Genomic DNA, 26,162 nt, shown 5'->3' with positions numbered 1-26,162 from the left:
GGAGCCACGGTGCGCTGCGGTAGGATGGACGCACGCGGGGGCGGGGCCGCGCCTGCGCAGACCCCCTGTTATGGCGGCCGCCTAGTTCCGGCCGAGAGGGTGGTCGGGTGGGACTCCAGGCTGGGCCCTGCGCTGGTAAGTACCTGGAAGAGGCAGCGGGATAGGGTAGGGTGCAGGGAACCCCTGGGCGCCGAGCCTGACTTTGAAACCCGAGCTCCCACGGATCTGAGGCCCAGATCCCTAAGGCCCGACCCCACTGTTGGCCTCTGTTTCCCCTTCTAAGCACAGGTGTTGGGGAAAGAAGTCCATGTCCTCACCTGGGTTTCCCCGTCCTGGGTCCAGGCAGCTCTCCTTCGGTTCCGAATTAAGAAGGGAGGGCAATGTCTGACCTGTGACTGCCTTTTGAGAGGGCAGTAGTTAACCCACAAGGGTGGCGTTAGGAAGGCGACAAGGGAATGAGGACGAGAAGCCCCACGGGGGACGTCCCGGAGCCCCTCATTACGACTCTGCGCGCCGTGGCCGGGCCCCCTCATTACCACCTCGACCCCAGGCCTTCACACCCTGCCCTCCGTTACCCTGCTTTTGGCCCTAAATCGTCATGGGGTCGTGCCAAATTCCAGATTGTTGAGTGAGTTGCACTTAGCAGAAAGAGGAGGAGGGAAGTTATTTTAACATAGTGATCCCAGCAAACTGCTTATTTGGGATAACTGACTGGGGACCTATAGGAAGGGAGGGCTGGCAGCGTCTCAGTCTAGCCCCCACAGCCTTAGAAGAGCCAAGAACACGTTAGCTCCTGCTGCGGGGATGAGCCTGCAGCCCTATGGAGGGTGGCGGGGCGGGTCCCCATCCGCAACCTGGGTCTCCTTTCTCAGCTCTGCCCGGTGAAGAGAGGAGCCCGAAACCCATACATACCCTGCATTCCCGGAGGGAGGCTTCCTGACTAGAGAAACTGTTACCTTTTTTTTTCCTTCCCAGCATTCACTTTAATAATTATTATATTGCTATAATTACCATCGTTGCTTATTAAACGTTTACTAGATGTCGTGAGCCCTAAAAGTGATCATTGTCTCATTTACTTCTCATACAGGCCCTGAGATAGGTTCAAGAGAGCCTCCTTATTCCCAGATAGCTGATTCTGCGGTAAGTCCCTTAAAGGGAATCTCCTTCACCTGGGACTTACCTGCAGCATACATTTCTTGGGAAGCCTGGTTGGATTGAATTTAAAAATGGAAAATTCAACTAGGGATTAAGAATTTGAGTTTTCTTTTTGTCTATAGTTAAGAAAATTTGGTGTGTAATATTATGCTTACTTTTGGAAAAAGCAAAGAACACTGATTTTTCTGGGATATAAGTTTTCCAACAAGATTGCACTGTAGGCCACGCACAGTGGTTAACACCTGTAATCTCAGTACTTTTTGAAGCCAAAGTGGGTGGATCACCTTGAGATCAGGAGTTTGAAACTAGTCTGGCCAACATAGCAAAATCCTGTCTCTACTAACAATACAAAATTACCTGGGCAGGGTGGCGTGTGCTTGCAGTCTCAATACTCAGGACACTGAGGTAGGATCGCTTGAGCCCAGGAGGCAGAGGTTGGAATGGGCCGAGATGGCGCTACTGCACTCTAGCCTGGGCAACAGAGTGAGACTGTAAAAAAAAAAAAAAATAGAAAGAAAGAAAATGCACTATAGGAAAAAAAAAAATGGCATCCTTTGGTTTGCTTTGATTTTCACAGCAATGTTAGAGAGGATCTTTTTTTCCCCCAAAACTATGTGTGAAAGTCCCCAGTTTTCCCCCAGGACATCTCTAAGTCCTGAGAAAGCTTGATCTGCCTTTGAAATGAGTGGTAGGTATAAGCTGTATTTTCTCTTCCAGAATCTGGTGTGGTTTTGCCAGTCCCATTGATGAAGAGTGTTTGCCTGAAGGTTGAGCATTTCTCCACTTTCGATGACACCATGAAATTCTGCATTTATTTGCCAGCTTCACAGACTTTCTTTACAACCCACTTGCATTTTGATGGCTTTATAATGTTGAGTAGGAAAGCCAGCATTAGGAATCATCTTTCTCCTAAAACTTTTTGTGTTGGAACAACTTTTGCTGCCCCATGGCAAACACTTAAATGTAGGAACTCCAGCCGTGTACTGGGATCATTGGGACAGCCTGAGTCATGATGACCTCGTTTTGCAGTTGAAGAAATGGAGACCCTGCAAGATCATGCCTAGGGGATATACCTACCCCGGTAGGAACAGTTCCTGCAGGCAGTCAGGGGTTATGGGCAGGTTTGGGTCAAATACCTGAAACCAACCCCAGGACAAGAAGTTTGCTGGTGTTTTATTAACACCTATTATAGACCAAGGACTCTCCCACCCAGTAGTACCACTGCATGAGAGTGTGGCTGAAGAAACAGATGCAGAAAAGTGATGTGATTTTCCTGAGATTACATAGCTAGAAGGCGAGAGACCAGGGATCCCCATGTGGGCTGTCCAGCTTCAAAGCCCATCAGAATACTGCTATTTGTTGATGCTTTTCAATGAGGGAAAACATTTGGTTGGAGGGAGATACTCCCTGTTTTTGACCACTTTGCCTCAGCCATGGTTTTCCAAGTTTTAGTTATTACTATATCACCTGCATAATTTTTCCATATCTGCATGTCATCTGTTTAGTGATCCCCTTAATTACTTTTCCTTTATATCCATTCACCTTTTTTTTGTTCAATTTTTTTTTTTTTTTTTTTTTTTTTTAGATGGGGTCTTGCTTTGTCACCCAGGCTGGAATGCAGAGTGCAGTGGGGCATTCTCAGCTCACTGCAACCTCCGCCTTTAGGGCTCGAGCAATCCTCCCACCTCAGCTCCCAAAGTAACTGGGAGTACAAGTGTGCACCACCACGCCTGGCTAATTCCACTCACCTTTTTAAATTCAGTAGCAAAGCTTTAGGCCAGGCATGGTGGCTCATGTCTATAATCCCAGCACTTTGGGAAGCTGAGGTGGGAGGATCGCTTGAGCCCAGGAATTTGAGACCAGCCTGGGAAACATAGTGAGACCCTCACCTCTACAAAAAGAAATTTTTAATGCCAAGCATGGTGGTATAGTTGTAGTCCTAACTACTAGGGAGGTTGAGGCAGGAGGCTCTCATGAGCCCAGGATTTTGAGGCTGTAGTGAGCCATGCCTGTACCACCACTGCACTACAACCTAGGCAACAGAGCAAGATCCTGTCTCTAAAAAGAATTTTTTTTTTTTTTTTTTTTTTTTTTTGAGGTGAAGTCTCACTGTGTCACCCAGGCTAGAGTGTAGTGGTGCAATCTTGGCTCACTGCAACCTCTGCCTCCCGGGTTCAAGCGATTCTCCTGCCGCAGCCTCCCGAGTAGCTGGGACTACAGGCGCATGCCACCACACCTGGCTAATCTTTTGTATTTTTGATAGAGACAAGGTTTCACCATGTTAGCCAGGATGGTCTTGATCTCCTAACCTCGTGATCTGCCCGCCTCGGCCTCCCAAAGTGCTGGGATTACAGGCGTGAGCCACCTCACCCATCCAAAGAAATTGTTAAAACGTTTAAAATAGGAAAGCTTTATAACAACAAATGATACAGGAGCAGTTTATAACAGCTTCTAGAATTAAAAAGAAAGAGTAAAGGGCCTTAATGACTAAATGTAAAACGTAAATTGTTATTGGATACTGCTTTGAGGGGAATAACCTCAAGGACTTTGAGGAAATTGACTTTAAATGCTATTCGGGAATTATTAATTATCTTACATTTGCTAATGGTCTTATGGTTATATAGGGAAATGCTCTTAGGGGACAGACAGTGAAGAATTTAGGGGCAAAATGTCATGATGTCTGCAATGTACTCTTAGCTCGAGAAGAAACCAGAGAGGGCAGGCACATGTGGCAAAATGCTGACGATCGTTGAATCTAAGCAGTATTTATATGGTTATGATATTCCCCTATATTCTTACTGTTTGAAATTTGTTTTTAAAAAAGAGAAAGTTTATCCCTACAAATGGAAATTTATATCTCTTGCTATAAATAAAAGGTTACTATGAAAGTGAATATATTAAACAACGCAATTCAATTCTAGCTGGATTCTCTTCCCTGGCCAAGTCTCTGAGACCTCCTCCCAGGGTGATGCAGAGCTACTGACTGTCTACCAGCTTGGACCTGTCTGCACTGTTTCCTCTGGGACCTGCCATACTGAGAGCCTGCTCTCGCCTCGGAGGGGCTCCTGTCCCAGGACTAAGGTGGAGCCTGGGCCATGGTGCAGCTGGCTCCTGCTGCAGCCATGGACGAAGTCACCTTTAGAAGTGATACTGTGCTGTCAGACGTCCACCTCTACACCCCAAATCATAGACACCTCATGGTGCGGCTGAACAGCGTGGGGCAGCCAGGTAAGGTCCTGGGCCCAGGTGCCCTGCAGATCCTGTTTTCGGTTTTCTCATACCCATCTTTTTTGGGGAAAATATCAGGAAGACTGGATTATGTAACTGTTATCCTCAGACTGCTTCTGAAGTGCTTTTTCCTTTATTATTTTTTTAAAAACCTTGTACTCTGCAATTTTTGTATGTGTGGGTTTGTTCTGCTTTTGTTTTGTTTGCTTTTTTTTAAAGACAGAGTCTCACTCGTCACCCAGTCTGGAGTGCAGTGGCACAGTCATGGCTCACTGCAGCCTCAAACTCCTGGACTCAAGCGATCCTCCTTCCCCTGACTCCAGAGTAGCTGAGACTACAGTCTCGCATCACCACACCTGGCTGGTTTTTATTTAGTAGAGATGGAGTCTTACTGTGTTGACCAGGCTGGTTGTAAACTCCAGGCCTGAAGCAAGCCTCCCACCTTAGCCTCTTGAGTCCCTGGGATTACAGGCGAACTGCTGCCCACCCCACTTTCGTTAAGCAAATTCCTGTGCTTTCCTGAGCACCTACTGTGTGCCTAGCCTAGGACTTGATGCTGGGAATGCAGACATGAATGAGCCAAGCTTTTCCCTGAGCAAGCCCAGGGTTCAGTGGGGAGACAGACTGCTGGGGCTCCATCTGTTCTCTGCTTTTTTTTTTTTTTTGGAGACAGAATCTCACTCTGTCACCCAGGCTGGAGTGCAGTGGCCCAATCTCGGCTCACTGCAACCTTTGCCTCCTGGGTTCAAGCGACTCTTCTGGCTCAGCCTCCTGAGGAGCTGGGATTACAGGCATCAGCCACCACACCCAGCTAATTTTTGTGTTTTTAGTAGAGACAGGGTTCCATCATGTTGGTCAGGCTGGTCTTGAACTTTTGACCTCAGGTAATCCACCCACCCCAGCCTCTCAAAGTGCTGGGATTACAGGCGTGAGCCACGGCATCTGGCCCTGTCATCTACTCTTTATCCCCACTCCCTTTACCCTAGTCCAGCCACCTCCGTTCCTGGCCTGGCTGCCTCTCTTCTCCCACTGAGTTCACTGCAGCACACCCTCCCCACTTAGCTCTGCAGCGGCTAAGGGCATCTTTTGAAAATGCAGATCAAGTCACAGCACGTCCTGAGTTAGACCTCTAGTGGCTTTCCATTGCTCTCACAATAACATCCAAGTTCCTCAACTTGGTCTGTGAGGCCAGCCGGACAAGCCTCTGCCTGTGTGCTTACCCTTATGTCATTCTCCCTTGCTCTTCTTGGCCACTCAGCTTTTTTCTATCCCTCAAACACAGGGAGAAGAGGGAAGCAATCATAAGATACAAGGTCAGGGAGGAAGCACCTACTTTCCTCCCCTCCCTGGCTCCTCAAGTATCATCTGCACAGACAGCCCCTCCCTGGCCACCCTCCCTAGCTCCAGTTACCCTGTATTAGCTTGTTATGGTCTGATGATTAATCATTCCCATTGCCCTCCTGCCCTAATTTGGATGGTACATTATACCAGAGGTCTGTAAACTACAGCCTGTGGGCCAAATCTGGCCTACAGCTATTTTTATAAAGTTTTATGACGCCACAGCCATGCCCATTCATTTCCGTGTTTTTATAGCTGCTTTTGTGCTATAACGGCAGAGTTGAAGAGTCACAACAAAGATCACAGGGCCCGCAAAGCTTAAAACTGGGTATATTTTATGAGACAGGGTCTTATTCTGTCACCCGAGCTGGAGTGCAGTGGTGTAGTCTTGACTCACTACAGCCTCAACGTCCCCAGGTTCGGGTGATGCTCCCACCTCAGCCTCCTGAGCAGCTGGGACTATAGGCACATGCTACCACACCCGGATAATTTTTTTGTAGAGAAGGGGTTTTCACCATGTCGCCCAGGCTGGTCTCAAATTCCTGGGCTCAAGAAATCCACCTGTCTTGGCTTCCCAAAATGCTGGAATTATGGGTGTGAGCCATCGTGCCCAGCCACAAAGTTTTTCATCTAATCTGTTACAGGAACAGTTTGCTTACCCCTGCCTTACATGGTTGCCATATCTTTGTCACACAGAATGCAGTTTTCCTGTATTCCTGGCAGTTAACACAGTGTGGTGTAATGATCTTGTTTAATGTTTGTTCTCCAACTTCACTCCTAAAATGTAAGCCCCTAACATAATCAGATTCTGCTTTGTACCCCCAGCACCTAGCATGGTACTTGGCACGCAGTCAGTGTTCAGTGATCAATGGATGAGTGGATGGATGTGGATGGGTGGATGGATGATTGGACAGATGCAAACACTGGCATAAGCCCAGGATGCTGTGGGAGGTTAGAGGAGAGGCCCCTGAGCTCAGTCCTGAAAGTTGTGTTGCCTTGATCAGCTCGTTTCTCTAAGCTTCAGTTTGTGGGTCTGTAAGATGACGCTGATAACACTGTCTTCACAGCAGTTGTCTTCACAGATTGAATGAGATGATGTGAACCAAGTGCCTCATAGATTCTTATGAAATGATGGCTGCTGTTGATGGTGGTCGCAGCTGAATCATCTGGGCCTTTTCTGCTGTCATTAATATATCTCTACCTGGCCTTTAAAATCTTCCATGTTGGTAATCAGATGTTCTCAAAACAGAAGAGGAAGAAAAAAGAAAACACCTTGTAATTCTCATTTTGCTTTTTGTCTTGCCTTTCAGTTTTCCTCTCCCAATTCAAGCTTCTCTGGAGCCAAGACTCTTGGACAGACTCAGGGGCCAAGGGTGGCGATCACAGAGATATTCACACAAAGGAGCCTCCTTCTGCTGAAACGAGTGGCACAGGGTCCCCGCCAGGAAGTGGCCACGGTAACGAGGGTTTCTCCCTCCAGGCCGGGGCTGACACCACTGGCCAGGAAGTGGCTGAAGCTCAACTGGACGAGGATGGGGATTTGGACGTGGTGAGGAGACCACGAGCTGCCTCTGATTCCAGCCCAGCAGGGCCTCTGAGAGACAAGGTACATCCCATGATTCTAGCGCAGGAAGAAGACGACGACATCGTGGGAGAGGAAGCACAAGGCAGCCCCCACGATATCATCAGAATAGGTAAATAGAGGTCTGGCTCACGTGTCCTTAAGGCAACTCCACAGTATCGCTGCTCAGGGCTCAGTGTGGTCTGAGCGTGGACACTGCAGGCCCAGGCAGCACAAGTTGTCAGAACCAGCTCAGGTGAGACTGGGGACGCTCTCCACCACCCCGGTCGCTCCTGCCCAGCTCACACCACAGCCTCACCCTCCTGTGTGCTTTCTTGTCTGTGCTCTGCCTCCTTTCCTAGAGTGCCTGCCTCCAGCCTCTGCTCCCTTAACATGTTCCCGTTGCCTTACAGTTCCCAGCTCAGCCACACTCCTCCAGGAAGCCTCCCTCCTGCTGCCTCCCACATGTGTGCTCTGCTCTAACTCAGCGTGTCAGGGGTGTAGGGTAGGCTTGGCCTGGCTGGGATGCCAGCAGGGTGCCATGGGAGGTTCTGGTGCTGCAGTGTGGCACAGGGAGAGGGGTGTCGGTCACAGTGAATGGGGTGTGGGCCAGTCGGATGGACTGGGAACTGGGAGCTAGAAGCCAGGTAAGACGGGAAGTGATTAAGTGGCAGGAACGGGGACAGGAGAGAGGTTTGGACAGATACCCAGAGGTGGGATCAAAGAGGAACTGCCACCCAGGTATGGGGGCAGAGGAGAGGGGTTTGCTGACTCTAGGATTTGAAATCTAGGGACCTGGCACTCTAGAAACTGGGAGCTATAGGGAGCCGGGCCAGGAAGTACTCGGTGCTGGTTAGGCACCTGCTGTGTTGTGGATATCTTCACCAGTATCGCATTGCATAGTCTGCACAGCCCTTTCTAAGGGGTGCTCGGATGAGGAAGTGACGGGCCTAGTGCCATGCAGCTTGGTGGTGGTGAGTGGGGTTCCAATCCATGCAGTCAGTGTGCACACCAGGGCTCTTGCCTCCCCTGGCGCTGCTCGTGTAGGGAGCAGAGCTGTGATTTGGGGCTGTTCATTGAGATCCGGGGTCCCTGGTAGTGTCTGAGTTCCTGGGGAAAGGCCTCCCCCAGCACTGGCCGTGGTCAGAGAATGGGGGTCAGTGGGTCACTCTGAAAAACAGACAAAACAGCAGCTCAGTATCTACCTGCTCAGCAAACAGTTAGTGAGCGACTATACAGTGCTACCAGGCAGCCTCTCTTCTAGACTATCCCAGAGAGGGCAACATGGAACTCACACCAGAACCCTGCTCAGTGTTTCCCATGGGTGACCTCTGCCCTCATGGCCTCTGCAGGAAGGGATGAGTATACATTTCACAGAGGAACAGACTGAGGCTCAGCGAGGTTGAGGAACTTGCCTGAGGTCACACAGCTAGTCAGGGACAGAGCTGAGACTCGTACCCAGGTCTGTCTGATGCCACAGCCCATGTTCTCATTCCATATCATGGGAACAGAGCATTCAACAGAGGCTTGGGAAGTCCTGTTGTTTCTCAGGGGGGCTGATGATGCCTCATTTCCCTCTGAGCCCTCACTGTATTAGCCTCCCCGAGCGCGGGAGCAACCCTGTCAGTTACTCCACAGTGAATGTTTTCTCTAGTGTGTGTACGTTGAATGTTTCGGGTATCTACCATCCTATGAGCTAAGAATAAAGTCCCTCTGGAAGGAGCTGGCCTGTGACCAGCTTCTCCACCTGCCCTGTTCCACTGACGTCACCATGAGGCCCCTTGTCTGTATACCTGGAAGTTCACTTTTTCAGCTCTCATTTGCTCCCCACCTGTCCTAAGGGAGGAGAGTGGAAAGGTAGCTAATGCGTGAACCTAGGTGGTAACTCATCATTATTTCAAACCGACTAGAGCACTTTCATCCCCAAAACTTGATCTAATCCTGCAGGGCTGGATTTTGAGCCCAGCTCCACCTTCGCAAGCCGTGACCAGAGACAAGTGTCTTATTCACTCAGAACCGTATAGGGTCAGGGGAACTACTCTCCCTGGGTTTTAGTGCCCGGTGAGTGTGAGGAGGGGGGCCTGGTGCAGAGTGGATGGTAAGCATGTCGCTCTCCTCACCACCCTTTTCCTCTGACCCATAAACCATCCCATTTATTTCAAGTTAGAGACCCATTACAGAAACTGATTTTTCTAAGGAAAAAGAAAAATATGTATTTTCTTAACTATTCCAAGGGTTTGACAAAACCTTAAAAAGTTTATCCAGGAATCTGCTAGGAATCCACACACCCAGGATTCAAAGTAAATTATGTTCAATTTCCTCTTTGTAGAGATAAACAGACCCCTTTAGAGAACTTGAGAGAGGCAGGGCTAGAACTCAGGCTGTCAGATTCTGAATCCCGTGCCTTCCTGCTGGAGAATTGGGCAAGTCGCTTAGCCTCTCAGCTCAGTTTCTTTGTCTGTACAGTGGGTACAATCTCCTCCAGTTGTGAGGAATTAAGAGGGAGGGCACATACAAAGCTCTTAGCATAGTGCCTAGCACAGATTCAGTGTTCCATAAATGTGAGCCTCAGTCTTGGGGACTGGCCCAAGCTGGGAGAATGGAGACTGGCTGAGGAAGAGTCTGGGTTCCTGTAGGTCTAGAGACACAATTTGCAAATGAGATAAGGCATAATTCTAGAATCTGATAAGGACAGGTGAGATTCTAACACTTTCTTCTCCCATTGCTAGCCCTAGAGTTTCTCATGGGTTTAGTTCCCCGTCCTGGCCTTTTATGTTCTTAAGATAGCTTTGGAATTATTTACATATAAACTGACTTTTCACAGGAGTGGGAGCCACAAGATGGCCCTGGATAGGGAGGTCCCTAAGTCACCTAGGCCTCTCTAACCCTAGACTGTGAATCCTCCCTCATCCCTACTCAGCCACCTAGACCATTCCTGGCCCAGGGCAGACATACTGGGCATTTGTTGTGATCTCTGATTATGCTGAGTCATGACGAAGCATATTTCCCCATTCAAACACTAGTGAGAGCCTGAAACAGGGCAGGGGTGGGGTGGACCTCAGAATGTCTGTACTCCAGACTCGAGAGTATCAGACACAGGAAAGGAGAGTGCCCTTGAGGTTGGCCACACTCGGCTTCCTGGGGAATTCGTTTTGGCTTTTTCCATCTGGTCCCAGAGAGCCGCACGGCATCTGCTTCTTCCTTTGATGCGTCCCTTAGCCTCTCGTTCTCTCCCCTGTCCATTCGCCTTAGGTCAGTTTTTGGTCAGACTCCCAAATGACTTCATTTTAAATCCTCTTTTGTTTCCATTTGGCTTTAGAAAAACATGGGTCTCACTTCGTTACCCAGGCTAGTCTCCAACTCCTGGCTTCAGGCGATTCTCCCACCTCAGCCTCCCAAAGTGTTGGGATGCTAGGTGTGAGCCACTATCATCCTTGACACATTATGATCTAATTAGATGTTTTTTTTCTCAGACTATAACCTTGGGCTGGTCATGTGCCCCCTCTGGGCTTCAGTGACCTCTACCTGTGCAAGTGTTGGGGGCTTTGACCATCTCAGTGGTGTTTAGATGTTTGCCAACCCTGTGCTCTCTCAGAAGCGCTGTCTGGTTAAACCCAGTTATAGCCTCACAAATGAGGGATGGTGTTGCGTCTGCATTTTGCAGAAGAGGAAACTGGCTCTGTCTTCCATAAGTGAAGTGACTCGTCACCCAACTAGGAAATGACAAAACTGGGTTCTCATGCAGGTCCCTGACCTCAGGGTCCTCATTCTCTCTTTAGGGAAGCTGGCCACCCCTTGAGAACAGCTGTGAGGCAGAACTTATGTCCATGAGACCCCTGGAAGGAAGTGACCAATCACATAGGACTGAAATCACTATGGAAAGGGTCCCCTGGCAGCAGGAGCCCTCAGGGCAACTGGGGTTAGAGAGCAGATGGTGAGGAGGGAGCTTTTCCAGCAAGATGGAGGGAGAAGAGAGGAGAGGAGAGGAGAGGAGGCTATGAGCCACACCCAGGAGATGGCGTGGGCTGGACTGGGGAAGAGGAGATGAGCAGGGACCCGGAGTACACCACAGACACCCCTTTCCCTCCATGCACAAGCACGCAAGCCTTCAGCCTGCCAAGTGAGTCCCTGTGCCTTTCATCCTGGGAGGCTCTGCCCCAAGCTTTTTAAACCATGTCCTTGGCCTAGTTCAGATTCTGTATCTCCCTTCTGCAAGCGGGCTGAAGAGCCAGAAAAGGCTGTGCACAGTGGCGCACACCTGTGATTCCACTTTGGGGGACCAAAACAGTGGATCACTTGAGCCCAGGGGTTTGTGACCAGCCCTGGCCACATCCTGAGACCCTATCTCTACAAGAACTATTAAACTAAAAAAATTTAGCCTGGCCTGGAGGCACACACCTGTAGCCCCAGCTACTCAGGAGGCTCAGGTGGCAGGATCACTTGAACCTGGGAGGTGGAGGCTACAGTGAGCCTTGGCCATGCCACCACACTCCAGCCTGGTGACAGAGCAAGACCCTGTCAAAAAGAGCCAGAAAACTGCAGACAACCTGACTTGGAACCCCGCGTCTGCCACTCACCCCCTCTGTGACCCACACAACCTGCTGACCTTCACCGCCACATTTTCCTCATCTTCAACACAACACCCCAACCTGTCATTGGGCAATTTCGTGGATTAAGTGACAAAGTTTTTAGCCCAATGCCTCACGTAGAGAAGGTGCTTTTTGTTTCTATTAACTTTACAAACAGTAATGCTGAGCTCCAGTCAGTGTCTTCATCTGTAAAATACGTGTGAGCCAGTCAAGTAGAATCCCAGTGGCACGCTGGCCTGCCTCGGAATGTGTCTAGTGAATGCTGGTTCAGTGAAGGAACTTGGCGTCACATGGCTCGGCGGGTATATTTCTGATCCAGTTTCAAACCAGGTGACTACGTGTTAGGCCACAGCAACCTGAAGCCCTTCTGAAAACATGTTTTATTAAAAGTGCCTTCGAAGCCACCATGTCACATCTAGCCAAGTTGCTGGTGGATGATGCATTAGTCACTTTATTCAGAGATAAGATTCTAACTCTGCACATAGGGCTGAAATCTTTGGCCCAATTTTCCCAGGAGGAGTCCTCAGAGAACATTGGCCCAGGTGCCCAAGAGGACCCCGCACAGTCATTTCTCTCTTGGTTTGGTGACAGACAGAACAGTTGGCTATAGCCATTACTGTCTCACTTAAAAATACTTGAGCAAGTTATTTTCCCCCCACCGGGAGCTCTTAGATGAGCAGGTTCTTATTTAACAGCAAAAGATGTTTTGCTTCATTCCTTGTCTTCATTATCTTCTTCCAACCACCAGAATTTGATCCTAATGTATTTTACACTTGAGAATACTCACTATGCTAACTTATCATACTTCTTTCACCTTTTTAAAAAAGGATGTAAATTTAAACTTAGTTTGTTAACTTCTAATGTAGAAGTTAACTATGTTTCTAAGACAATAATGAAGTTAAGTATGCTTCTAAGAAAATACTTTTGAATGAGTTGTGATTGTTAGTAGTATATAAATAAACATAATGATTATAGATTTGCAATTCTTGGCCATTGAAAAAGTAGTGCACTGCATGTGTGTGTAATTAAATTGGGTGAAAACCTGAGGCCCTCCTTAGCCTTGGGCTGTGGGCAGAGATACCCAGGTACATGAAAAAGTGTGAGCCCCAGCTCCTGGCCTCTGAGTGGTGCTCGAAAGTCACCTCCCAACTGGTAGCACAGCCTGTGTTTCTGCTGCTCTCTAGACCCCCTAATTCCAGCCTCTGACACCCATCTGACCATGCTGGCGGGTTGCCGCACAGCCCTGGCTTGTGGTTTTCTGTCCATCCCCGTTTCACAGTGGGTATTTCTCTTGGTTTCTGTCTCATCCAGAGCACACCATGGCCACGCCCCTGGAGGATGTTGGCAAGCAGGTGGGTAGGTCCCGTCCACTTCCTGTGGCCCTGACGGGTCTCCGCAGAGCCTCATGCTGCTTGTCACTCCTTGTCCTCCTCCCTCCAGGTGTGGCGGGGCGCCCTTCTCCTGGCGGACTACATCCTGTTCCGACAGGACCTCTTCCGAGGATGCACGGCGCTGGAGCTCGGGGCAGGCACCGGGTTTGCTAGCATCATCGCAGCCACTATGGCACGGACCGTTTATTGTACAGGTAACGAGGTGACATCTCAGGCTGCGGGGAAGTAGTCACCTTCACAAAGTGTGCATTGACTGTATGAAAAGGCAGAGCAGGAAACTGGCTGTTAGCTGCTGTTGATTTTGCCATCCTGGTCCCCTGGCCCTCTTCACTCTCCATTTCTTCTCAGTGACATCAGAATGACCCACCAATCTTGAGTCAGTGGCAGCAACATCACCCAACCACTCTAAGGCCATTGAGCCTCAGGAGGTACCTTGCATCCCTACTGGTACCTCTTTCCCCACTCCTGAGAAAGAGCAAATATCTCCCAAAACAGGAGGAATACGCCCTTTTAGAAGGCTTTAAAAACAAGTTTATTATTTTTTTTCCTGGTTATAGAAGCCTTGCCTGTTCTTTGTTGATTTTCAAAACAGCAAATAAAAATTAGTCATAATTTTACAATCACTAGATTGAGTCAGCAATATAGAATTTATTGGGCACCTCCTATGTGCTACACAATTCTAGGTGCAGGAGGCCTGGCAGTGAATGGAGTTGACCGGGCACTGCCCTCAGGGCAGTTATGTTGTAAGAATCTCCTCCAAATAATAGCCAAAATTAAACTACAGCAACACTGTATCCTGAAAATGTTGAGAAATATTTTTTACGAGCATTTTCTTTTTTAAATTTTTATGTATTTAGCGGGTACAAGTGCAGATTTCTTATGTGCAGCTATATTACAGTGATGACATCTGGGCTTTTAGTGGACTCATCACTCACATACTGAACCCTGTACCCAACAGGGAAGTTTTAACCCCCCACCCTTCCCACCCTGCCACCTTTTGGAGTCCCCAGTGTCTGTGAGTCCACTCAGTATGTCTATGTATACTCATTGTTTAGCTCCCACTCATGCGAGAACACTTTAAGAGCATTTTCTCATGTCATTAAAAAGTTGCTATATAGGCCGAGTGCAGTGGCTCATAGCTGCAATCCCAGCACTTTGGGAGGCCGAGGCGGGTAGATCACCTGAGGTCAGGAGTTTGAGACACCCTGGCCAACACGGAGAAACCCTGTCCCTACTAAAAATCCAAAAATTAGTCAGGCATGGTGGTGGCAGGCGCCTGTAATCCCAGCTGCTGGGAGGCTTGAACCCAGAAGCGGAGGTTGCAGTGAGCTGAGCCTACACTACTGCACTCCAGCCCAGTCAACAGAGCAAGACTGTCTCAAAAGGAAAAAAGTGTGTATGTGTGTGTCTCTTTTAATGACCAGGTAATATTTCATCTTTTTTGTAACCCTTCTATTGCTGAGTATTTTGGCCATTCCTGTAGGGTTTCTATTTGTGTTTGTCAGTTAGACTGTAATGAACATCTTTGTATATTGTCTAATAATCTGTCAAATAGGTTCGTAGAAGTGGGTGGTGTTAGTTACACTGCAGTGAACATCTTTGTGTATTGTCTAATAACCTGTTGCCTAGGTTTCTAGAAGTGGGTGAGACTATTAAAGCTTTTGATACACATTACCAACTAATTTCTTTTTTAGTACTTAATTTTGAAATAATTTCAGACTCATAGAGGAGTTGTTAAAGTAATCCAGCAAGTGCCATGTCCCCTTCCTCTGGCTCCCCAATAGTGACATCGCACACAACCATGGTACAGTGATCTGTACCATGCCATCTATTTTAAATCTTTAATATCTGCTGTACAGAAAGAGGCACCAGCTGACGTGGTTTATACCTCGTTGCTTCCTAGTGAATGTTTCTGGCACAGACTGTTGTTTCTGAGATAGGAAGGAAGAAGCTAGAGCTCACCAGTCCCTGAGGCAGTTTTCAAATATACCAAATTAACCACTGGTCAGGAATCCACAGTGCAGCCATGCTATTGGCTGCTTCTTGACAATGTCGTGTAAATTATCAGTGAGCACTTCTCAGCGCCAAGCCATCCAAGAGCTTTGCTTCATGCCTGGTGCCTAATAGCAGGATATAAAGAACTCATCCCTGAGAGAGATTTAGCAGCATGGGGAAGAAAGTTTGCATTTAGATGCCATGTTCCGGTTGGAAAAGTCCTTTCAGATGCATCAGTGCCTGGCTGTCACTTCACAGTGACCCTGGGCAGAGCCAGGAAGCCTGTTCCTATCTCTGTTGTCCAAATGGGCAGACTGAGGCTAAGGTTAAACTGCTGGCCCAAGGTCATCCACAGTTGCTGACGAGACTGAGGCTCTCGATGTGGACCTGTGGGCTCACAGGGCAGTGCCCTTTTCAGGTGGTGGGATTTCAGATTGTGTTTCATGGAGCAGAGCGCCCGTGAACTGGCCAAGTGTTGCTGGGGAAACTGCACTCAGGACACTGGGGCTCCTGCCCCACTCAGCCAGAGCTGCTCCTCTCTTACCTGTTTTATGTGTTAGAAGCTTCTGACAGAAACTATCATAAAGGTTTAAAAACTGCTGAGCCTGGCCAGGCACGGTGGCTCATACTTGTAATCCCAGCAGTTTGAGAAGCGGAGGCTGGTGGGTCACCTGAGGTCAGGAGTTCGAAACCAGCTTGGCCAACATGGTGAAATACCATCTGTACTTTAAAAAAAAAAAAAAAAAAAAAAAAAAAGGGCAGGCATGGTGGTGCACGCCTATAATCCCAGCTACTTGGGAGGCTGAGGCAGGAGAATTGCCTGAACCCAGAAGGTGGAGGTTGCAGTGAGCCAAAATCCCACCACTCTACTCCAGCTTTGGCAACAAGAGCAAAACTCCATTTCAAAAAAAAAGAATCAAAGAAAAAAAAAAACTGCCGAGCCCATCGTGTGCTGTCGGGCACACACCATCAATATTCTCTTGACCTAGGAGACGGTAGATCCTTCCCTTCTGCGAGCAGGGAGCTGCTCTCTACATGGCTCTGTGTGACCCCTGGGGTGCAGACTCTAGTCCCAGCGAGTTTACAGTTGATGGGGGAGTCCACGCCGACAGTGGACCAAGCAAATGCCATTAACAAGACATCCTGTACTTCCTACACACACATTTTTCTAATTAGAAATTTATTTTTGGTAAAGCACTGCTTCCCTCAGTGAGGATTCACTGTACTATAAGTCAGTTCTTGAAATGATGAGAAATCCCACTCATCAGAGTAGCATGCGGCTGGGAAGGAGATCTGGGCAGCAGCAAAGTGAGTCACACTCGAGAGTGGGCTCAGCCTCTTTGAATCTGCTCTGTGTCCTGATGAATCATAAGAAAACATCCTTCTGACCAGAAAACTGGTCCAGTCAGTTTTCCTAGGGTGTCCACGAACGAGCCTAAATTTGAAGTTAGAAAAACCTGGATTCAAATCCCAGCTCTTGCTCTTACTAGCTATATGACTTTGCTCAAGTCACTTAATCCATGAAGTGGGATTCATGATCCTGGCTCCTGTGTGGTTATAAAAATGAAAAGGATGAAGCAGGGAAAATGCATGCATGGTTTATACCCTGGGACCATGTTGGGAGCTCGCACTCCTTCCCTCTAGAATGCACGCTGTCTCTCCCCATCAGGATGAGAATCTCTTATTTAGGGAACGAGCCAATGAAAAGAGCCTTAAGGTGAGCATATTTAATTTTGGCAGTAAGACACACAGGAGAAACGTTTCTCTAATTTCTGCAGTTGTGCTATTGATAACAGTTCTCTCCAGGCAAAAACGTGGAGATAAAAGCATCATAACAGCCAGCACTTTATGGCTTGCCCTCTGTCATTCCAGATGTCGGTGCAGATCTCTTGGCCATGTGCCAGCGAAACATTGCCCTCAACAGCCACCTGGCTGCCGCTGGAGGTGAGGCCCACAGGGTCTTCTGCCGGGGAGGGAGGTTTCTCTGGCAGGTGGGACAGACACCCAAGACCATGACATTGGGAGGCAGGGCTCCACCTGTGTCCCTTGTACCAGGTGCGTAAAGGGAGCAGACATCATCTGGGCTTCACAGAGCTTCAGAGCATCGAAGGCTCTCCTTGAGTCACCTCCTCATTCCCACATTCACCGCGTCATCCTGTTCCAGCTCTTTCTCTCCCGGACACTGGAAGTGGCCCCCCAGCTAGTTTCCCCAGCTTCTTTTTGGACCTGGGCAAGCTGTCCTCATGTAACATCCAGAGTGACCTTTCTCAGATGCAAGCCTGTCTCCTCTTCCTGCTGAAAACCTTCCAGGGCGTCATCACCCATGGAATTCCCAGACCTCCCTGGCCCAGCCCCTGCCTGCTCTCCCTGCCTTTTCCTGTCTCCTGTCCAGGCCCTGCATCCAGCACGGCCAGAGGTCACTCACTTCACAGGCTCCTCCCTCTGCCCGGATGGACCCCCACCCCCATCTGCCTGGTCATCTCCCTGCACGGCCTGCAGGAATGAGTGTATGTGATGGGTGACGACAGTTATGTCCTAACTGGGCTGTCCAGCCTTTCTTCCTCCGAGCAACCTCACAGGCTTCAAGCGCTTCAGTGGTTTCCCGATGCTCATCTCGTCTTCTGGGGGATCTGACCCCTGCCTATCTACAGCCTCCCCCGCCCAGCCATCCTCACCATCTTTCAGATCACTTTCCTTCAAGTCCTCTGCCTTTGCTCTTCCCTGCCCCTGAGTGCTCTGCCCTCCCTCCTCCTCCCGGCAAGTCCTCATCATGCTCAGGGCTCCAGACCTCCAGATTTGAGGCCAGGGCCCCCAGCAGACTCCAGGAACACCTTACACAATTGTGTTTTAACTTCTGCTTGTGTGACTGATGGTGTTTTCCATTCCCACCAGACTACATGTTGGTGCAGGTGCCCCATCTGTGTTTGCTCTCCACTGTCACAATATTTGTTGAGTGCTCAGGGTACAGTAGGCAGTCAGCAGAGATTGGGAGGAGGGAGGGAGCATGCTGGTGGACGCCTTCCCTGACACCTACTGTCTGACATGATTTCCTCTCTGTCCTCCTGTGCATTGGCCTCATCCTGCAGACATCACCCAGCCACACAGTCTTGCCATTGTCAGTTAACCCTCCAGTCTTCCCTAGGGGAGCTGGTCCATAAGGATGGGGAGCATGGCTCTTAAATCTTTATTTTTTCTGTGTCTGACATAGTCCTTGACACTTAGCACTCAAAAAATGCTGGAAGGATGGACAGATGAATGGAGGGAAGGGACAGAGGGTAGATGATGGATGAGAAGGAAGGAGGGAGGATAACAAGGATGGGCAGGTGGATGGGTGAGAGGGTAAAGGCTAGAAAGATGAGTACATGAGACGGTGCATGGGTGGGAAGATGGATGGGAAGGAAGGAAAGAGGGAAGGAAGATGGGTAGGTATATGGATGAATAGATGGAAGGACAGGAAGACGGGCAGACGGACGGATGGATGGATGGATGGATGGATGGATGGATGGGTGGATAGATGGATAGATGGATAGATGGAAGGGCAGGAAGATGGACGATGGATGGATGGATGGATGGATGGATAGATGGAAGAGTAGGAAGATGGATGGGCAGGAAGATGGACAGATGGATAGATGGAAGGGCAGGAAGATGGATGGATGGATGGGTGGAAAGACAGGAAGATGGATGGATGGATGGATGGATGGATGGTTAGATGGATAGATGGAAGGGCAGGAAGATGGGCGGGTGGGTGGATGGATGGGTGGGAAGATGGATGAGAGAAAAGGTGGGTGGGTGGATAGATGGATCTTGGTATATAGTGTAAAAGTTTGTCTTTTTTCCTAATTATGTTTAGAGTTTGGAGGGTTCTCTTTGTGTTGTTTTTACAGGTGGTGTAGTTAAGGTCAAAGAACTGGACTGGCTGAAGGACGACCTCTGCACAGGTGTGTTTCCCTCTGGCGTCCCTCAGTATGAGTTAGTGATTCCTTTGTAATACCTCAGTCCCGGCTCTGTGGCCTTGATGGAGCTGTAGCCCCACCTGCTACCGCCGTCCCACCAGTGTGTGGCAGGTTCTCTCCACTGGCCGATGGCATCAGCTGTCATTCTCTGCGCGCCTGCCGCATGCTGGGAACCTCATATTCACTTTGATCTTCAGGTCTTGTGGTTTTTCTGTATGGTAGCATGATAGTCCCTGAATCGTGAGTGCAGACTACCCACGGGCACAGCTGGTACGCAGCAGGGTAGGGGCATGGACCTGAGTTTGTCAGACTCTGGGGCACGGACCGTTTCCCAGCAAACGGCAGTTCCGGGAAGCCCCCAGGGTAAGAGAATTTCCCGTATTTCTTACACAGGGTACTTCAGACCTGGGTGCTTGCTCTTTCTTTATATAAAGATGTCTTTTTTTTCCCCTGTCCGATGGCAGCTGGGGAAAGTCATTTCTTGAGTACCGGTCACCTGCCTAGCACTTTGCCCATCACAGGCCCTTCGGCTCTCCCAGTAGTCCTGTGACGGAAGTAGTACTGTGCTCTTTCTGTAAGGGCGAAACTGAAGCTGTTTTCCTTGGCCACCCAGCAGGCAGATGGGGCAGATTAGGTCCTGCACTGGGCGACAGGCCAAGGCAGCAGGTGAGGCTGAAATCCAACTGCTGCTCACTGGCCAGAGTGGACACTCAGCAGAAAAGGCATCTCCTCCACCATTATTCTGCACCCAGGCAGCGGTGGCCTGAAGCAGGGAATCCTGTCTGCCTGACGGTGCCTACCGCACTGAGCTACCCCCAGCCCTGTTTCTTCTCCTGAAGGGACTTTTTGTCAGTCCCAGTGAGAGCTGGTGGCCAGGAGACAAAGCGATGGACACAAAATGTGCTTTTCTTCTTTGTCAGATCCTGAGGTCCCCTTCAGTTGGTCACAAGAGGAAATTTCTGACTTGTACGATCACACCACCATCCTCTTGGCAGCCGAAGGTAAGAAAATTTCTCCTTCGCCTTACATGGCCTTTGTCACAGCATGAAGTCAAGTACAGTCTCCTCACCTCCCCCCGAGTTCAGTTTTATAAGAGACTTTCCGGGACATGCCACCATGTCTGTGTGCGGCTTTCATTCTTGGAGCTGCTGCTGTTGGGCGGTGAGAAGCATTTTCTCTGTGTGTGTATCTCCCTGAAAAGTCGATTTCTCTAATATTTGCATGCTTTCCCCTAATGCTGGCCTTTTTGCTTCCCACAGTGTTTTACGACGACGACTTGACTGATGCTGTGTTTAAAACACTCTCCCGACTTGCCCATAGATTGAAAAATGCCTGCACAGCCATCCTGTCGGTGGAGAAGAGGTGAGCTTTGCGCCATGGGGACCGCGCTGGCATCCCATGTATCAGCGGAACTCTCACCTCCTAATTGCGTCCTTCTCAGTGTCCTCATGATTGTTACTCATTGCCACTTCTTGAGCACCTAGTGTGTGCCAGGCCTGTTACTCAGTGCTACTTTTGAGCACCTACTGTGTGCCATGCCTGTGCTCCTCCTCTGTGTCCGTTACCGCACTGACTCTGCATGCTAGCCCTGTGTGCAGGCACTGTTGTCCCTTTACAGATGAAGAGAGGAAGGCTGGGAAACATCAGGGCCCTTGCCCAGGGCACAGCTAGTTAGCGATAGACCATCACTTGAATGCCGACTGCACTGAGCCTCAGCGCTTGGCCAGCACACTGTCTAGAGCTTCTCTTCCTGAATGTTCTCGCTCTTTGTGGTGCCGTCTGTCTCTTCAGCTCCCCCAGGTCTCCTTCTCTTACTGATGCAGACAGCTCTTTACCCAACAGCCTCTCCAAGACATTTCCACTTGATATCCTAAAATGTTTGGTTCCGTTTATTGAGTGCCCACCTTGTGATAGCTACACACATTTTCCTCTAATACCTAAGAGTAGTCCACAGCTTTTCTGAAGATAGTTTGTAATCCATAGCAAAAGCTGTGAAACTAAAGAGACTTCTTCACCCAGCAGTTCAGCATGTGGAAATTCACCCTGTGGAAATGCTCATGGTTATGTACAAAACTGTATGTACTTGCACATTTATTGCAGTATTGTTTATACCAGTAATACCGAGCACTTGCTTTGAGGCACACATTGAGTCATAGCAATGTACAGACCTCATTTGGATCCTGATTTTATAAACTGTAAAGGAAAAACATCGGACAGTTGGGAAAAGTTGGATACTGAATATTTGATGTAAAAGGATTATTGTTAAACTTTAGTTGAAAAGGTCTCCACCTTTTTGAGACACACACTGACATTTGCAACTTCATAAAGGAAATGGGATGATGTCTGGCATTTGCTGTTTAATAATTCAGTGGAGGGAGGGGGACCCGGGAAGCGCCAAGGTGGCAGAGTGGCTGAAAGTGGACAGTGGCTGAAGCTGGGAATGGGTTCATTAGACTGTTCTTTTTTTCTTTTCGGATGCGGAGTCTCACTTTGTTGCCCAGGCTGGAGTGCAGTGGCGCAATCTCAGCTCACCGCAGGCTCTGCCTTCCAGGTTCAAGCAACTCTCCTGCCTCAGCCTCCCGAGTAGCTGGAATTACAGGTGTGTGCTGCCATGCCTGGCTAATTTTTGTATTTTAAGTAGAGACGGGGTTTTACCATGTTGGCCAGGCTGGTCTCAAACTCCTGACCTCAGGTGATCTGCCTGCCTCAGCCTCTGTCAGTGCTGGGATTACAGGCAGGAGCCATCGCGCCCAGCATAGATTGTTCTTACTCCTTTTACATGTCTGAAATTTTTCTTAATAAAAAATTTTGTAAAGAAAAAGGAAAAGAGCTTGAATTTGAAGTTAAGTCATCTTGTAGACTGAGGTTTTGAAAGGCAGGTGGCAGGGTTGGGAGGCCTGTTTCTGAAAGCACTCGATCTCTGAAATCTCTCAGACCGCCAACTGTCCGGCAGTTTTATCTCTGTTCTCTGTGCTCTCAGAGTCGTCTGTACCGCCCACTGCCACGCCTCTCATTCATTCATTTCACAAATAATTACACAACAGCTCCATGCACTGGATTCTGTGCTGGGTGCAGCCAGGACATGGAGAGCTGTCCTCAAGTGTGAATCTTACACCATCTGCCTCTTACACCAGTCCTAGCTCCTCAGAGGAGCTTTATCTTTATCTTTCCCGTGACGTCATTGTGGATACATGACTTCAGCGTTGTGAGCCTCAATTTCCACATCTATAAAGGGTGAGCCGTTTCCACCTCCCAGGCTATTATGCAGCTATAGGAAGGAATTGTCCTCAAACACGCAGCATGAGACAGGCACTCAGTAAAAGTCCATCCAGGGGATATGAGATCAGTGAGAGACAGGAAAGACACATGGGCGGAAACAGCAAAACCCTTCCCGGTGATGACGGCAGTTTGTGTGTTGGCTGGCTGGTTTCCAGGCTCAACTTCACACTGAGACACTTGGACGTCACGTGTGAAGCGTACGATCACTTCCGCTCCTGCCTGCGTGCACTGGAGCAGCTCAGGGATGGCAACCTGCACTTCGTGGTGGAGCCCGTAGAGGCCTCCTTCCCGCAGCTCCTGGTTTACGAGCGCATCCGGCAGCTGGTAGGTCTGGGCCCCCTAAGCAGGGCTGTTGGTTGCTTTATAGTGAAGCAGGTGACTCCTGGGCAAAGGAGGTGATGAAGCAAACCCTCCAAGCTTAGGCCCCACCCTGGGTCCTGCAGGGTGTGAATGAAGCCTGCATGCCGGGCACCGTCTATAGTGGAACCGATTGAAGGAGCTGCATTCTGTTCTTAGCAGCCACCGTGTCTGGAGGTGGGCCTATGGGCGAACCTTAACTTTATTCTTTAAAGCACACTTTCCCCCATAGGCAGCTCAGACTCCAGGGGAGGCAAGACTGAGGCAGAGGTTGTTTGGGGAACAGAAAGTCAGTGGAGAGGAAGTTGGTGGGTTCCAGATCTTGGTGCAGGGGCCCTGCTGTGGTAGGTGCTGGTCACATCTTCAGTGTGGATGTATACCAGCCTCTTGGTCTGAACAGGCTTTTCTGTTACTGGAGTGCAAAGATTGAGAATTAACTTCTTTTTTTCTGTTTGCCTTTTGCCTGTGGCCTCCCTTTCTCCGTGTCTTCAGAGACTGAGGCCTAGTTCTAAGGAAAAAGGGAGGAAGGGAGTCGTGAGGGGCTGCCACCCTGGTGCTCTGCCTCGTGTCCTGAGCAAGGGCAGCATGGAATTCGTGTGGTTTTGTGTGCGAGGGGGATCTTGTATTTATTGCTCTGCCGCTTCTGGGCAGCAGTAAGAGTAGCATCACATGAGCAAGAACACACACTTCTTACAAATCAGCAGCCCCAGTACATGATGCCTAAGATGTCCCAAAAAGGCCAGATGTGGTGGTTCCCACCTATAATCCCAGGACTCTGGGAGGCTGAGGTCGGAGGGTTGCCGGAGGCCAGGAGTTCGAGACCAGCCTGGGCAACATAGATCCCATCTCTTCAANTCTGGCCTGAGCAACAGAGAGAGAGATCCTATCTCCAATAAAGGAAAAAAGCACCAGGCCTCAGCCCAGGACCTACCTGATTCCGAATCTGCATCTTGACAGGACACCAGGTGATGTGTTTGAATAGTAGTTTGGGAAGCTCTGGGGCCTACCACATAACCCTATTGCCCCAGCCTATTGCTGTTTTCTAAAATTCCTGCACAAACCCCCTTCCTGATAGACTTGCCATAATGGAGCAGAGTTGCAGATCACGAAGGGGAATATTAATAATGAGTCTTCACATCAGAACCCACTAGACAGAGCCCCCAGCTGGCAGTACGTCAGCACTAATGGTGACCATTTCCTAACACTCCTGGGGACAAACCCATAAATGTAATTGGCACCAAGCAATGGAGCTGTCACAGCTTTTACGTGGTGCGTTAGGGCAAACTACTTTTATGTCTAAACCACTCGGCCTGAAAGCTTCCTCTAAGTACAGCCTGGAATTAATCTTGATCCACTATAATTCAAAGTACCATCAGATTTTCATTTCTCAGAGTGAAAGTGTGCCCACATTGGCATGTTTTATGGCCTTGTTTGAGCCTCGACAAGTGCTGGTTTGGCAGCGATATTTCAGAATCACCAAACCATGGGATGTTCTGCTAGGTAATTAGCCCAGGCCACTGGACTCCTTTGTGTTTTTTGACACATTCTGATGTTTTCAGAAAAGCATATGGCCCAAGGAGGGGACTTGGCTGTTCAGCTGCAACCTGCATGGGAAAGAATTGTTAAAAACCAACAAGGCTGGGCGCGGAGGCTCACGCCTGTAATCCCAGCAGTTTGGGAGGCCAACGTGGGCGGATCACCTGCCGTCAGGAATTCAAGACCAGCCTGGCCAATATGGTGAAACCCCGTCTCTACTTAAAATACAAAAAAAAAATTTTAAAAATGAGCTGGGCATGGTGGCAAGTGCCTGTAATCCCAGCTACATGGGTGGGTGAGGCAGGAGAATCACTTGAACTCGGGAGACGGAGGTTGCAGTGGGTCAAGACCACAGCGTTGTACTCCAGCATGGGCAACAAAAAAAAAACTCTGTCAAAAAAAATTAATTAAAAAAAAAAAAAAAAAACAAATAATGACGCTGTGGTCCCCAAAGCTTCTCAAACTACTGTGCACAAGAATCACTTGGGGTCTTGTGAAAATACAGTTCTGACTCAGGCCTTGGTGTGGCCTGATGCTGCAGTTTGACGAGCTCCCAGGTGCTGCTGCTGATGCTGGCCTACAGGCCACACTGAGGAGTGAAGTTGCAACATGTCATCCCTGGTTAAGAGCACAAACTCTAGACTGGGTGTGGTGGCTCATATCTGTGATCCCAGCACTCTGAGAGGCGAAGGCAGGAGGATTACTTGAGGCCAGGAGTTCGAAATCAGCCTGGCCAACACAGAGACCCTATCTCTAAAGAAAAAAAAAAAAATTAGCCAGGCATGGTGGTGCACACCTGTGGTCCCAGCTACTCTGGATGCTGAGGTGTGAGGATTGCATGAGTTCAGAAGTTCAAGGCTGCAACGAGCTATAATGGTGCGTGCCACTGCGCTTCAGCCTGGGCAACAGTGTGAGTTCCCGTCTCTAAAGTAAAACTGTATATAAAGATCTCCCCCAAAATGGAGAGATTGTGGCAACTCACTACCGTTCTGGTCTCCTGACTGTGTGACATCCTCCGATGCCGCTTCTGTTAATCCCGGAACTTCATCCATCTAGCCTCTCTGCCGCAGTCAAGCAACAGCCCAGAGCAACAAAGAAAGGAGGAAGCCGCCGGCCCACTCCTGCCCTAGCTCACCTGCTCCGTGGCTGGCATGTTGTCCAACTACTCTGCTTAGCTGATCACGTTCCTTCATGAAATTGCCATGGTTTTGTACGTGCATGTCAGGAACCTGTTCTTTTCTGTTTGCTGCAGGAGCTCTGGAAGATTGTTGCAGAACCAGTAACATGACCCATTGCCTCCACAAGGCACGGCATCTTGACTGTTCTTATAGTAGATTTCTATTAAAATCAGAAGCTCACCAAAGCAACGTGCTTGAGATTTGTCATTTTTAAAATATGGTTACATGGACCTTAGACGATCCAAGATGGTTTTCTAGGGTGTGTCCCTGCCTCCCAGTCGAAGCCAGAGAAGGTTGTTGCTGTGGGCTGGGGGTCCCCTTAGTTATCTGTTTCTCATCCTTGTAATGTGGGCTCCAGGGTCAGGCTGAGCAAGGTTGGTTCTCAGCTCATTTCCACCCAACTCAGTCATTTCATCTCTGCCCTTCACTTGGGGTTGTGGCCCTGGCTGTGAGGTAGATTCTTGTACTGCCCTCTGCCGCTGTTTACAGATGGGTTAACTACCATTTCCACAGTTGCCATCACATCACCTCTCGGCACAAAAGCCTCACTTCCTCCCGGTGTTGGGTATGCTCCGCCCCATCCCTCCAGTGAGGGCCCCAGG

General features: G+C 49.2%; 1 protein-coding gene across 2 annotated transcripts; it reads left to right on the top strand.

Moving 5' to 3' along the window:
- Positions 1–25,749, top strand: METTL22 (methyltransferase like 22). Of its 2 annotated transcripts, XM_037740249.1 has the most exons (12): positions 36–135; positions 1,088–1,140; positions 4,077–4,383; positions 7,032–7,415; positions 13,183–13,223; positions 13,312–13,456; positions 17,130–17,201; positions 19,142–19,195; positions 20,131–20,211; positions 20,470–20,572; positions 22,645–22,813; positions 25,635–25,749. In XM_037740249.1, the coding sequence occupies exons 3-12, from the start codon at positions 4,251–4,253 to the stop codon at positions 25,668–25,670; spliced, it is 1,218 nt and encodes a 405-aa protein (XP_037596177.1). In that variant the 5' UTR covers positions 36–135; positions 1,088–1,140; positions 4,077–4,250; the 3' UTR covers positions 25,671–25,749. The 2 variants fall into 2 exon arrangements, with proteins under 2 accessions (XP_017389302.1, XP_037596177.1); XM_017533813.1 differs by lacking the exon at positions 1,088–1,140 and having other exon boundaries at positions 1–135.
- Positions 25,750–26,162: the final 413 nt, after the last annotated feature.

Source organism: Cebus imitator, unplaced genomic scaffold (assembly GCF_001604975.1).
Source record: "Cebus imitator isolate Cc_AM_T3 unplaced genomic scaffold, Cebus_imitator-1.0 Scaffold4, whole genome shotgun sequence".
Classification (NCBI taxonomy): Eukaryota; Metazoa; Chordata; class Mammalia; order Primates; family Cebidae; genus Cebus; species Cebus imitator.
This window is presented reverse-complemented; position numbering and strand designations above follow the sequence as displayed.

Bases quoted from the DNA above. Each gene is read 5' to 3' on its own strand.
- METTL22 (XM_017533813.1), top strand. From the start codon at position 4,251: ATGGTGCAGCTGGCTCCTGCTGCAGCCATGGACGAAGTCACCTTTAGA. The intron at 7,416-13,182 runs GTAAATAGAGGT...TGTCTCATCCAG, and splicing joins CCACGATATCATCAGAATAG to AGCACACCATGGCCACGCCC. The intron at 17,202-19,141 runs GTGAGGCCCACA...TTGTTTTTACAG, and splicing joins CCACCTGGCTGCCGCTGGAG to GTGGTGTAGTTAAGGTCAAA.